General features: G+C 43.3%; 1 protein-coding gene across 2 annotated transcripts; it reads right to left on the bottom strand.

Annotated features, from left to right (window-relative positions):
- Nucleotides 1-1,967: 1,967 nt before the first annotated feature.
- On the bottom strand, nt 1,968-13,396 carry nup37 (nucleoporin 37). 2 transcript variants are annotated; one of them, XM_029495279.1, is made up of 10 exons: nt 13,334-13,396; nt 12,564-12,765; nt 12,359-12,480; nt 8,637-8,709; nt 8,311-8,405; nt 3,164-3,254; nt 2,556-2,737; nt 2,427-2,477; nt 2,198-2,291; nt 1,968-2,107 (listed from the first exon to the last, which is right to left on the bottom strand). In XM_029495279.1, exons 2-10 carry the CDS (start codon nt 12,717-12,719, stop codon nt 1,994-1,996), a joined length of 978 nt encoding a protein of 325 aa, XP_029351139.1. In that variant the 5' UTR covers nt 12,720-12,765; nt 13,334-13,396; the 3' UTR covers nt 1,968-1,993. The 2 variants fall into 2 exon arrangements, with proteins under 2 accessions (XP_029351139.1, XP_029351140.1); XM_029495280.1 differs by having other exon boundaries at nt 12,564-12,729; nt 13,334-13,385.
- Nucleotides 13,397-13,817: the final 421 nt, after the last annotated feature.

Below are 13,817 nucleotides of genomic sequence, written 5' to 3' on the forward strand. Positions count from 1 at the left end.
CGTGAGATTAAATCAAACACCGGCCTCAAAGAACTCTAATCTTTCTTTGTTTCCCCTCATATCATGCTCCTCATTATTTTTATTTGCTCTCTTTTTGTTGAGCCTGGGCTTAAAGTTGGCAGGGCCGCAGAAGAATTATCTGAGGGGGAGATTAGGAGAAAGTTGGTGAGGATTTTAAGGCGGTCTGATCCTTCTTTCATCCATTTCACAGTTTGTTATTAGTGCACACACCCACTGCTGCAGCAGATCAAACTGTTTGTGAAGCACGATAGCCTCATCCAGGTTACATCAAAGGTCAACTTGGACGCCCGGGGTAGCGACATCTGAGGACACGCTTCCAGGAAAGTGGTGAGTTTGTCCAAGACGGATCATATGCTGCAGAAACCAGATCACACCACTGATTTAAATCTTCATGCAACTTTGCTTGTCGGCCATCAGATGGTGTCCTTGAGACACTGGGATCTGTGAAGCAGCTGAGCATTGTGACGCATATTTCGAAGGAAAGTGGCTGTTAAGTGATTCCAGTGCCCTCTATGGCTGCTTTTATACTCTTTGGAGCACATTCAGAGTGTGCACAGATGAAAATGGCAGCCTCTTGCTCTGACACTGACATCCTCCGTGTTATATGCAGCTGCTCCAGCAATCCAGCACCACTTGCACCTTAAGCACTGCGAGCGCAGAGAGCAGAGACCACATTGGACTTGTTCAAACAGAAAAGTGGACCAGGAGAGCAGTAGCATGTTATGCTTTGTGGATGGCGGTTAATCAGTCCAGTCCAAGAAATATACAAGGTTGACAAACTGGTTTGAAAGAGTGGAGGTCTCCGTGGCCTGAGCTCGCTCCTTTCTGTCGTGCAGGGACATCGTTGCACAATACAACCTAGTGTTCCAGCTGACATATACATTAATAAAGTACAATAAACGGCTCTGTTAGACACTCAAGTATGAAGGCACATTTATCCAACGCTACACCCCCGAAGATTAAGTACATCTGTGGAAACAAGTGATCAGCTGTCATCTCGAATGATTCATGATCAAGTTAATTAAACGAGTTCCCTGTTCAGCTTAGCCGGTGTATGGCTGAAAATGGAGATGGTGGTTTCTCGTACATGGCCTTCCTGTGACAGTACAATGAGCCCTTGTTTTACCGGAGGGCACTGCAGGTTTCTGCCAAATAAACCCTCGTCTTCCATGTTTGGTATGTGTGCCTATAATTATCCGCCAAGGTAAGGTAATGTGCATCTCTTCCTCTCCCTGCATCCCTGAACTACTCAGCTCACATGCCATGGAGCTGTAGGTGACCTGAAATGGCCTCTCAGTCTCTCATGCTTCCCAGAGTTTTTCCTGATTACATTTCATATAACCCCCCTCCTCTCCCTCTCCATGCACGGTTTGCCCAATATCTGGAGCAACGCCAGACCTTAGTTTTTCCTCATCCTAGCCTTTCTGCAGATTTATTGCACTCCACAGCAGGTGGAACAGCCCATACAAAGATATATTTCTGACATGATTCACAATCTGTCAAGGATAGTGAGAAAGCTGAGAAACAATTAGAAAAAGAACACCTGTAGTATGATGATCATGTTGACTGGTGAAGTGGAGATTTGGCTCTGAAGGCTGGGCGCATTCCTCTGAACTACAGCCCTCTTGGCAGGACATAACAGACAACTGATGTAACTCACTCTTCACAGAAAAGAAAAACGACTCCTTTGCAGAGACCAGACCAGCCGGCTGTTTATCAGTTGCTGACCTGAAGGGGATAATCAGAAAAAAGAAAAAGAAGAAGAAGAAGAAGAAGAAGAAGAAGAAGAAGAAGAAAAAAAAAACAGAACAAAACAAAACAACAATAACGAAAGAAAATCAAACAGCAAAGCTCAAGCATACAGCCAATGTCCATAAAAACTCACCAGATACTCAGAAAAATATTTTATTGAACATCTACTAGAATAGAAACAGGATCTAGTTGTCCACCGTGGAACGTGCTGTTGAGGAGTCTACATCTCTGTCATCCAAAAGCTAAGTTTCCTGTCACCGCCAATCACGCAGAGCGGAAGCGTCCGGTGCCAGCTGAGGCCCGATCCTACTGTTGCTGATCCGATCATCACTGGCTGTAACAACATGTGGATATGACGTGAGATTGGAGCTGTAAAGCGCATTAAAAAGATAATGATCTGAACTGTGAAAAGACTCTGACTGACCTGTGGGTGGCCAAGATGGTGGATGAGTAACTGACTGCTGATTTTTCCTGGACATCCAGTGGTGGCGAAGAGGCTTTCATTGGCGCGAGACCACCTGAGGAAGAGAATAACATCCGTATAAATGTCATCACATGGTGTAAAACTGCTTCAATATAACATCAACAGTTAAGGCTGATGATTTTCAACTTCCAACATTTAGAAAGACGGGTTCAGAGATCAGTTTACTTACTTAAATAACCGTGCTTTATCTACGTGGGCTGGTCTTTTTTCTTGTGGGTAACTGAAAACAATAAGCACGAGGTTTAGACACATCACATACCAACGCACCGAGCACCATCAATCCCACACATTCCCTCACCTGGAACGGGTTATGTCCCAGATGAGCCAGTCGTTTCCTGCCACAGCGCCAACCTTGATGGTGTTAGTGAGGCACCAGTCGGCCGACATGAGTGGCGACTGGCCGCAGTCCAGAGACAGAATGGCCTGCTGGGTGACCAGGTCATAGAAACGAATTGTCCCCTTCTTCTCCGCCACCATCAACTGCAGAGGACAGAGAAGTCATTTAGACTGCATGTCATTGCCACCCCCTCTGTCTCCCACCACATTTCCTGTCTTGCTCTCCCTTACTGGGGCTAAAAAGATTATTTATGTTGAGTCTTGCTCCAAACAAACATGTTGGGGAATATGAGTTGTAGCAAAGTGCTGACAATGCACTATAATGTTGTGGCACAGCGAGTGCAATTTGGACATTATATTCAACCATATTTCTATTCTACTCTGAAAAACTCATTTGCTGAAATTTTCTGTCATTTCATGGTCACTTGGCCTGAGACAAAAAAAAATATGTAAATATTTAAACGATACCTGACTGTTACTGTCATACAGCGGTACATGTACGGTTGCACCATCCAACCCCAGAGTCTGACCTCATGATATCAGTATGTGACTAAAATAAACCCCTCTTACCTTAAAGACCTCCTCTGGATGCCAGCACACACTTATCCCAGGAGAGCGAAGTCTGAGAGTTGTGCTTTCATTTCCATCCAGGTCCCACACCCTGGGGAGATAAATAACAATGAGTACTACAATGAACAAGCACGCAGCAGCACCATGTATGGCTACCTTTGCTGTCGAACTAAAATTACACTTTCAAAATCTCAAGTTTTTGTAAAGTTAACTGTTTGATCAGGAAGGCAAAGCTCTGTGAGAAATCTCAGGGAAAAACCTGTCTAATTACTGTGAAGGAGGTAACAAACACAGGAGTGCTCATCAGCTCTAATTAGTAATGCTTGAGACTGACTCTACTTGATATGTGAACTGCTCTCTTGGCCCAAAATCCAAAACCTCTTAATTAACAACAAAGATAGGGTTTTAGAGCAGATTACTAAAAATAGAATCCGATTGAGAGCCAACCTTAGACGCTTACATAACAGCTGAAAACATTCACCTTCCCAAGGTTTCTTTCAACGTAAAACATGACGACGAGCTTCCTTCATCAGAAAGCCAAAATATCTCACACAGAGTCCTGTGTGGCAAACATACGGTCAAAAACTTCTTCATTCTTTAAAAGAAAGGACACATTGAGTGTTTCTTACAGATTTAAACTTAATGTTTTTCCTAAAATTTGTGTCTCAATACAAGCCACGTGGCTAATGGGCTTTTATGGCACACAACGAAGGCAATGATAGACGGCGTGTTTTCATCCAAGCTCATGTTTGCTCTCAATTTATCCAGCTCCTGCTAGTTGTGCACAAGTGATGTGCAGGGTCTTTGTGCTCTTCCAGAGAAAACGGGCTCTTTTCTCAGATCTGGGCCCTGAGCTGTGAAGACAGACAGACTCATGTTGGATTCCTCTTACAGAGAAAACGCCAGCTTCACATTACATTGAGCTATGATAGCAGGGGCAGACAAGGGGGGGGGGGGGGGGGGGGGGGGCATCACCCTCGCCTGACTCGGCGTTACGCTCCACTCACATTACAGCAAATGTTTCGCTGTGGGCGGCCCGCTGCCATTCATTTTCTGTGGAGTACAGAGAGGGCAGCAGAACGCACGTCAGTTGAGGAAGAGCAGGGGAGAGAAGTTGAACAGTATCCTACTTTATGCAAATGAAACAGAGAGGTCTTGCGAGCAAACGCCAACCAGAGAACCAAACATTGTGTGAGGATTGTGACCAATCTTCATTAAAATAATAGCCAATTTCTACAACTAAACAGGACATGTGATAGCAAAAGCAGATGAGAAACACCACGGATGTAATGAATCACTTGGATGAAGAGAGCTGCGGTTCCTGAGACCTGGATCTTTGGTTAACCACATCTGAACAATGCTTGAACTAGAAGAAAAGGTGGGGATGGGGGAGTACTGGCAGGGGGTGGGAGGCTACAAGTGTTTCTGGGAATATAAAACAAACGCTTGTGAAGCATGTGAAGGCGCTGACTGATGAGGTCATGCAGAAGACATCATCTAATAAAGGCCATTGAGTACCTCCAAAGACCATCTAAATGTCAAGTGTGTTGTTGGAGAGATTGATGTCCTCAGTGGTGCGGTGTAGGGGAGGATATGCCCCGTCTCAGATGAAGACCTCAGTAAACACTCAACTTTTCCTGCCTCGTCTCCCCTGCGGCAGGATAGAGCCCTGTCGAAACTCTGGGCTTCTTTCTTTCGCCCATGTGCAGACTCAGCCGGAGCCTCCACCATGGAGCATGAGTGGGGTTGAGAGAGAGAGAGAAGGAGGTGGTGGTGGTGGTGGTGGTGGAAGGAGGGGGGTCAGAAAAACCCCCAGACCACATCAGGAAAACAACGACTAAACCCTATTCTTTAAGACCACTAGCCAAGCAGAGCTCAATTGCACGCTACACCACCAACGGCCAAACTGTGGTCAACCACTCTGCCCTTCAAATGGAGAGCACCGGCTCCCCAAAAAAACATAAACTTCGCCAAAAGAGGTGAAAGACATGAGACACGAAAACACACGTGACCGCCTCTGATAAAACAGTGTATAATTGCATAATGCCGTATCAGGCAACAACAGAGTTGAAAAGGACATCTGAATCCCATATTGTGTTATCTAAGAGAGAAAACATCAAGGCCAGAGTGTTACGGTTTGTCAGTTTTTCCCGTATGTGGAGGAAACGGGAAATGCTGTTAGCGTCGTATGATCCGATTTACTGTAGAGAGCAGAGTAAATAATCGAAGGTGACTCTCTGGAGGGAGAGAACTGGAAGAGTCAAATGATATAATCCCATCCCGCTGCCTGGCAGGATCGCCCCGGTGGAGGTGCACAATGTCTGTATCAGCATGTATCCTACCTGGACCTGCTCAAGATTTAATTTAGATTTGAAACACTAACATTATCTTTTGAAATTTTACTGTTGAGAGAGTTATTGAAACCAGTTCATATGTTTTTTGGATGAGCTAGTTTCCTCCATACATCTGGTGAGTTCAGGGTTCCCCTCATGATGCCTCACAAAGACATGTATTAAAAATGAAAAGTGTCTTGTTGTAGCCCAAAGTATCGATCTATGGTTGAGATACATGTAGAAAGATTTTGGAGCAGCTGAATTAATTTTCAGTAAGCATATTCACACATTCCTTTTAGGGAGGAAAAAAAGGGCACAAATAGGATGATGAATTAGTGTGACATTGATCTTTGGTATCTTCTCAACAACCAGTAAACTACCAGCTAAGCTAAGCTGACCATACAGCAGATAATGGTAAGATAACGATAGCTAAAAGTAATGGATAAATTGCTAAAATGGACAAAAGTAAACACCCTAAGTCATTGGATATATCCTAGAAATAGTTAATAAATGTTCAAATTAATACCTAAATGTGACATAAAAAAAACAATCCTGCTTCTGCACACGAGAGGCAGTTGTCAAAAAACACGTTTAACCGAACCAATCTGAAAAAAAAAAAAAGAAGAAATATATATATATTGTATTATAGTGTAAAGTAACATACATTTTTTTCAATCCATTTATGAAAACTCTTGAGAACGCGGTGATGGGTGGAGTTGATGAAGGGATATTTGAGCTCATCCGACAGGGCTGTGGTGATTAGTCAGTCTGTCTGTATAAAGGTCAGGTTGGAGGCATGGATGAGATGTAAAGCTTTTGTAAATCATTTCCCTTACACAACACAAAAGATGAAGAAACACAGATTAACACTGAGAACAGAACAAACGCTTTAGAACACATACACAACGAAGCACCCGCAGCAGGTGTGCATCTTCCCGAGTTCATCGGCGAACTCGGTCAACCCCAAATCCCCTCAGGACCCTTGCAGTGCGCCCTTCCGATCTCTAGGTGGCACATTCCCTCCTCAGACTCGGCCCGTCTATACTGATACCATGAGCTGTTTAGACTACGCGAGCCAAATGTAAACTCCCCTGAGGAAGTGGAGTCTGGCTCCCCACCTCAATGCTGCGGCGTCAGGTTGCGTGCTGGCAGCAGCAGAGTTCCCACAACTGCAGGGGACAGTGATGACAAAGCTAAGCAAACTTATAGTAGACGCACAGCTGCCAAACCTAACAGAGTGATGGAGAGGTCATGAGCCTATGCATGCAGACATACACTTCCCTCCCTCCCTTTCTGTAAGGACCAGTTTCCTTCTCTCATATCGTGCCTCAGTTTGTGTGGGCTGACTGGAAGGTCCTCTCCTGTTAACTTGATCTATCCCTTGTTCCGCCTCTGTCTTCCTCCCGCGTCCCATATTTTCTCAACATGACAGAATTTAAATCTTTCAGCAGATGGAGCGCACTCCTGTTTTCTCTGGCTGGTCAGTGGAGGGAGGGGAAGAGGAGAGTGGATGGGAGTGGAGGAGACTCATTCTCTCTGTGTGATCTCAGACGGCCTGATGTGGCAGGACAAGGGCACTGAGCAGGACAGTGAATAAATTCCTAACAACCAGCCTGTCACTCGTTTGAGCCAGTGGAACCTGCTGTTTGTGGCCTGATACAGTCAGTCAGGGTCGGGCATTCAAAGTGACAGCCCTGACTATGGCTAATCAGATGCTTTTTTTAAATGATGCCGACTTTTTAACCATGTTACCCCTTAATTTTATTAAAAATAAAAAGGATATTTCAGCAATATCTCCCTTCTACTGTGCTTGTGTGTGTGCATGTCTGGCATCTGCTCCCTGTTATTATAATGAAATGTATCGTTTGTCTTCTCTGTGCAAGTCTCCATCTGATTTCTGTCCTGCTCTGATATGTTTGCCAAAGCACTTCGTTTTAAAATGTGCTCCGTAAATATTGTTTTTATGAACTACATTCAAAAAGAGATGAATGTTTACAAAGGTCACTACTTCAGTAATATTTATTTACAATCAAAAGAGATAAAAATTCAGACTATAATGGAGTTCCTCACCTCTACATGAAGGACATTTGACCATTTAGACTCTCAATGATCTGCTACTGAATTAATCTATTGACAATCGACCACCAGCATTTTCCAAAGACCAAAGAATCACCTTAATTTAATGACTTTAATATGAAACCAACCAATCCATTCTGTTGTCCTCTGTTCTCCGACTGTTGACCAGGCAGGATGACCCTTTTGCCCAATTTGGGAAACTGTAATGTCAGTTTTTCTTCATTTTCTTCCATTTTCAAGCCAGACCTTTCATTTTCACCTCACTGCAACTTTGGGTTTTAATCTACAAGTATCTAAATCCATTTCAAGAATTCCTACATTATTGTACTTAAACATTGTAAGAAGAGGGGCCAGTACTGCCACAGAGAGAACCAGCCTGCTCATGTAGAGGGGGTTGTCCCTGCAATGACCCTGGCTACTGACACACTTTTTCCCCTCCTCTAGTATTAATTGAAAAGGAAAATTTGAGGACCTTGTTATAGGCCCCCCTTGAAGAGGAAAATCTTTCTGCAGCTAATTGGATTTCCATATTTAACCAATTAGCTAGAAAAGCTACAAAGCAGCTCTGTGCTTAAGCACAGTCACACCGGAGCATGTTGTGCTTAGCATCAAGTTTCACTGTGGAAACACAGTCAGGACTTTCTGCACCATTAACAGAGAACAGAACTGAAAATCAGAAGCTGGGAACGAACACAAACACACGCACAAACACACACATGGAAACAAAACGGTTTGGACCTGCAAGTGTGGTCATCACTGACGGAAGCAATTTGTTTCCCCTCTGTGGGCTCGAACACCAAATGGTTAATGTAGCTGGTGTGTCCTTCCATCACCTAGGCAACAGAGAGGAAAAACAATATGTAAGTGTTTGAAACGGCAAACACATGATCGATAAACATCATCCATAAAACGTGAATGTTGTCCAGAAAACTTGGGTTCTCCTCGCTCCTCGTGTGTGTTCACTTGCTGTATCACTAAGTACCAAATGTCAGTGCTAAGTAGAGAAAGTTTGATGCCAACTGACAAGCGCAATTCTGGCCAATGTGCTCCAGATGTTGCACTACCTTGACTTCATGCCTATCCTGAAGATCAGAAGTCAGCAGGCGTAGTTTTCTGTCAGCTGCAGCAGTGCAAAATCTGCAAAAGAGGATTTGGGGGTCGGGGGGGTAAAAATAAACAAAGAAAGAACATCAAAACAGACGTAGACTGTACAGACCCAATGACAGACAACATCTTGTTCGGCATACACGCCTGCAACCACCTAGACTGACACCTCTGGCTGAGAGTGTCAGTGTGTGTGGTAGAAACTTGGACGCTGATCAGTAGAATCGCTGCCAGGGAGATTCTAATTGCAAGCTAAGATAAACACGGAGAAAAACAAGATTCCTCACGCCATTTACGCATGTCTCTGTTCAAAAACCTGTGCAGAGCCAGGCAGAGGACTTTCCCTCTAATCAGTCCTCGTATACACCAGTGCCTGCAATTATTCACACAATTACACTAACTCACTTATGACAAGAAAAACACACACATATCACCAGAATAAACAGACAGCGGTTCACACATTTTCAGTCGCAGGCACAGATGGATTTGGCATGATGTCACTACAAACACCCTTAATGTGCTCGGGGTATTACTGCTACAGTAGATTAGATTATATTAGGATGGGCCTTCTAACCCTGCAAATTAACGTTGTACTTTGGAGTAAAGCATGGAACACAAGCTGCCTGTTTTTATTTAGCTTTTATGTTTTGTTTAATGTCAAAGCTTTTTTCCTTGACTGATCTCCAACCATCCTGTATATTATATTAAAAGCTGACTGTAGAAAGAGAAACTGAAATTCACCTGTGAATTTTAGGTTTGTTGTTTTAAATCCATGTGATTATTGTTTTTGTACTAGAAAGAAATGAGATGCAAAAACTGTATCCTGGAGAAAAAAAAAACCTCAAGAGGCTTAAAAACACAAACTTAATGCAAATTTAGTGTGAAATAGGAGAACGTTTTAGGCAGAGGGAAGGTCTTTAGGTGTGGAACTTTTTCAATGGCTCCAACATTTGAACTTTGAAGCCTTCTTTTCTTGCAAGTTCCATTCACCAAGAGTAATACTTTTGTTTTTGCTACACATGATGAACTATGCAAAGGAATAGTGTCACATTCTCAGTCGTTTCCTTAAAGACAGTTAGATGAGAATAACACAAGCCCTCTCATGCTTGAAGATACAGCCAGCAGCTTTAGCTTAGCATAACGACTGGAATCAGGGGGAAAGAACGAGCCAGCTGCTCTGTCCAGTGTATTAAATATGGCTAAAAGCATCTCAATATCTTGTTTGTGAAATATGAGTCTAAAATGGCAAATTGTGGTTTTATGGGGAGTTATGCAGCGTAACATTTTTTTGCAACCACTGGCTAAGTGCAACTACTTCCTGAAGTCTCCCCTAGCGGCCTGGCAAACTCACAGCGACAACAAGACTCCAGGCAAATTAACGTGTTTCCTAAAAAGATGGGGTGCACAGTTTAGGGGTTAGCAGGGATTATGTTGTTGGCCACCATCTGAGACAGGGTTTGATTACCAGTCGTTGGGGGTTTTGTCCCACTAAATAACACTAAAATGGTTGGGGCCCTCAACCATGTCACTACAAAGAGGGATCCTTATTGGATAGTCAGAGCAGCTGCACATGTTGTCCTCCTGGAAAAGCCAGGAAGCTTAAATTCATTCATTAGATTTTGGCTATGCAGCCTTAGAAAGATAGAAAAGTCACTGTTGTTACTTCTCCTCTTGTTTTGTGTTTCAAAAAAATAAAGCTATATATAAAAAAAAAAACAACAAAAAAAAAACTTTCAAAACATCTGTTGTAACATTTTCTTCCCACAACAATTCTGAACTCTTGTGTTAAGTTTGAGTTTTCCATTTCTAAACTAATTTGCTCTGAGAATCATTGTGATTGGTCAAATTCTGTGCAGAGGGGACATGTGTGGAAAACACAGTGAAGAAAGCGTAATTAAATCAGGCTGTTATTTGTCAGATGGGGTAGACTTCAAGACTTCACACAGCTGATTTTTTTTTTTTTGGTCTGTTTGTGTTGTTTTTTTTTTCCCCATTAACTTGGCAAACAAGGGAGAGAGAGAAAAGTATTACATGCAATGAAGATTCTTGGTTGGAAACAAGCTGGGGCGATGCAGCTGTATGGAGTGTGCAGTATATGTATGATGAAAAGCGGAGATTCTGTTCGAAAGGCATGTTTGTAATAATAATAATAATAATAATAATGTCTATTTAAGTGATGAATGTCTATTTCAGTCACATGGCAACAGGTTTAGGAGCTCAGATGATGACACAAGTTGCACCCAGTTTACCTGAAGGCATCCTCGGACATGATGCCCTAACTATGGACGGCAGCTTCCCTGGTTTGAGTGCGACCGAGGGCCCTTTTTGCATGTTGTTCCCATTTCTTTCTCTCCTCATTTCCTGTCAATACCTGCCCTCTCTACCTGTCATCCAGTGTTTTATCCGCCGTATCAAGTTTGTTTATTTGCACAAAGCCAGTTGTTATATAAGCTCTTTGTAGGTTTCAACAGTCCTGAGATTTGTTCCAATTACAAGATGATGTGGTGGTTGGTGGCAGCACTGCAGCTCGAGCTCCCTTCTCTTCCCTTCCCTCCCCTCCCCTCCCCTCCCCTCCCATCTCTCACTCTCTCTGGGCCCCTGTTTGAAGCAAGCCTGTGAGAACATTGTACTTTTCCTGGAAGGCACGGCTACGTGCAGATCGAAGGGAGGGATGGAACCAGAGTGGGTAGTCATCAGCGCAATAACATGTGCGCACGTCACAGCGCTGGCTCAAGGGCCCTGTGGAGTAAACCACAGAAGGCTGGGAATTATCGCTGCCTTTCCTTTTCAATTACAGAAAGCCTAAACACCTCTGGAGGGACTGCGGAACCTTCCCATCCCCTGCTCCAATTAGGAGGAAACTCTTGCTTTCTAACAATCTACAGTTAGGCTACTTCCCTCCTGTCTAAAGCCACCTGAAACAACTTGGCTCACATCCTGGCAGCTGCAGTGTGACAGTGATGACTACTTTCACACAGTGTGGCTGCTGTGCTCTCACTACAACTGACTCTTGTTCTGGTCACAAAATGAACATTTGCAAATAATTATTCTGTTGTGTTAAAAGATACGAATGCCAGTTTGTGGGGGTGGAAGTAAAGACTTTCTAATCCTTTTATAATGCTTCGATGACCTCTTACATAAGCTACAATACACACCATCTTAAATTAGAAATAGCAAGTTATACTAATAATCATAAGTCCGTAATTAAACTGATTAAAGATTAAGAAAATCAGACTTCATTTAATCTAGGAATGGTTTAGGTGGTAATGTGGCAGGCCCTTGGAGTGTAGATCCCTTTGAAAGAGCCTGAACTCCCAACAGCTCCTGAAATATGTGTGGGGGACAAAGGAGGGGCTATTGGACAAAGCCTTTTGAGTCTGTCGGATTCTGCTGCCTCTATTTTTGCCATAAATTAATTGTTGTTGAAATTATGAAACCATGGGATCAATTGAAAAGTCAGTAGTTCAGTGTTAGTGGGAAGTTGTGGTGTTGATTGGATTTCCATCTATTTTTATGCAGTTGTTGATTAGCAGCCAAATCGCAGGTGGCCAACTCCAAGGAAAATTTCTGACACAAGGCAGTCTCCTAATTAGTGTTAGCCTGTTGTGATCTTTGGGCTAAAATTAAACTCGAAGTGCTAACCTGAGTGTAGTTGTAGGCCTGCTGAAGGAATAAACAATACCTGATAGTAGGTATCCTGTCCAGCCGGGACTCGGGGCTCCAGGCGAGCGCATCAACACGCAATTCATGGTGGAAAACTCGAAGCATATTGAATTCAATTCCCTCAACCTCCATATCCTCCTCCTGTGGGAACAGGCGTGTCTTCAAAAAGCAAAGAAAACACTGGGCTACAACTTAATCAGGTTCTGAAAAGGTGTATCTCTTGCCTGGAAGAGGCAGGTGCCCACCACCACATATTGGTTTCCACCGTACGCCAGGAGAGAGGCTGGGGTTCCAGAGCTGAAAGGGCTGAAGTCCACCACATGAACGTAGTCCTCACACGCCACTGTGTAGCTGGGACTGCGGCTTGAGTCCTCCTGCATGCTGTGTGTGCTGGTACAAGGAGCCTGAGGTCAGAGTTCAACTGCCCTATATCAGAATGCAGTTACGTGTTAACTTAAGGTAAATATGGATGAAACAACACAAATTTGCCAACTGTTGAAAAATCATAGCAAGTCCCTTTTTGGCTCCTGAATAACAATGACTGATTGATATGCCTACTTAATTGCGATTACAAAATTCTCAGATATTTGCTGTCGTGTATCTCTGGTCTTTGTGTGTGTGCGTGTGTGTGTGTGTGTTACATAAATATCCACAAAAAACACTAATAAACTGCACTGAATATACGCTCAGTCAAATCTAACGCCAGACCAAACGTCGTTTAAATATTTATCAATTTTAGGTGTCCTTGTTTGCACAGTTGCACATTGAGACAGAATTATGATTTCAGCCATGCACCAATTTGGCAAACATTGCAGATTTTTATTTAATATCCAGCCACCTCCAATGTGGACATTTATCTGAGGAGCTAAAACGTGACTTATGCACAGTGAGCTTACGATTAACCAAACACGCTGCGTTTAAAAACTTAAAAACTAACGCTCCGCTATTAGAATATACATCTGTTCATAAGATAATATAAAATTTCTCACTTTACCTTCTCAATTTCAACTATTTCGAGCAGCGTGCGCGCCTTTGGGATGTTTTCAACCTTCTTCCGGGTACGACATGGAATGTACCATTATGTATAAACGGCAGGGGGAGAGTCCGAGCAGCCGTAAGGAGAGAAATCCAAATCGCTTCACCGTGGGGGGAAATACGACCAGACTTCAACGTTCAATTTATAGTGTATAACACTTTCTGGTATTTTTTAATCAAATTTTAAACCGAAAAGACATAATTTGGAAATGATTTTAGACAAGCAGCCCCCGTTGTTTCATACCGTCCGCCGATTGGCCGGGGGCATTGACGTCATCAGTAATTTAAAATTTCAAAACAGCTGCTTGTGTCGTGGACGTGAACTGGAGACTGAAACAACTTTTGAGGTTTGCACCACTAAATTGACATTGTTTTGTGATTTATTGTAGCCACGCAGATAGAAATCCCTCACGTGTTTCACGTCTGTGTGTGACGGGAGTTGT

The sequence above is a fragment of the Echeneis naucrates genome, chromosome 23, assembly GCF_900963305.1.
Source record: "Echeneis naucrates chromosome 23, fEcheNa1.1, whole genome shotgun sequence".
Taxonomy (NCBI): Eukaryota; Metazoa; Chordata; class Actinopteri; order Carangiformes; family Echeneidae; genus Echeneis; species Echeneis naucrates.

Coding starts and splice junctions, on each gene's coding strand:
- nup37 (XM_029495279.1), bottom strand. CDS start 12,719: ATGCAGGAGGACTCAAGCCGCAGTCCCAGCTACACAGTGGCGTGTGAG. Junction 8,406..8,636: donor AGGATAGGCATGAAGTCAAG/GTAGTGCAACAT, acceptor TCTGTTGCCTAG/GTGATGGAAGGACACACCAG. Junction 2,292..2,426: donor GATAAAGCACGGTTATTTAA/GTAAGTAAACTG, acceptor TCTCTTCCTCAG/GTGGTCTCGCGCCAATGAAA.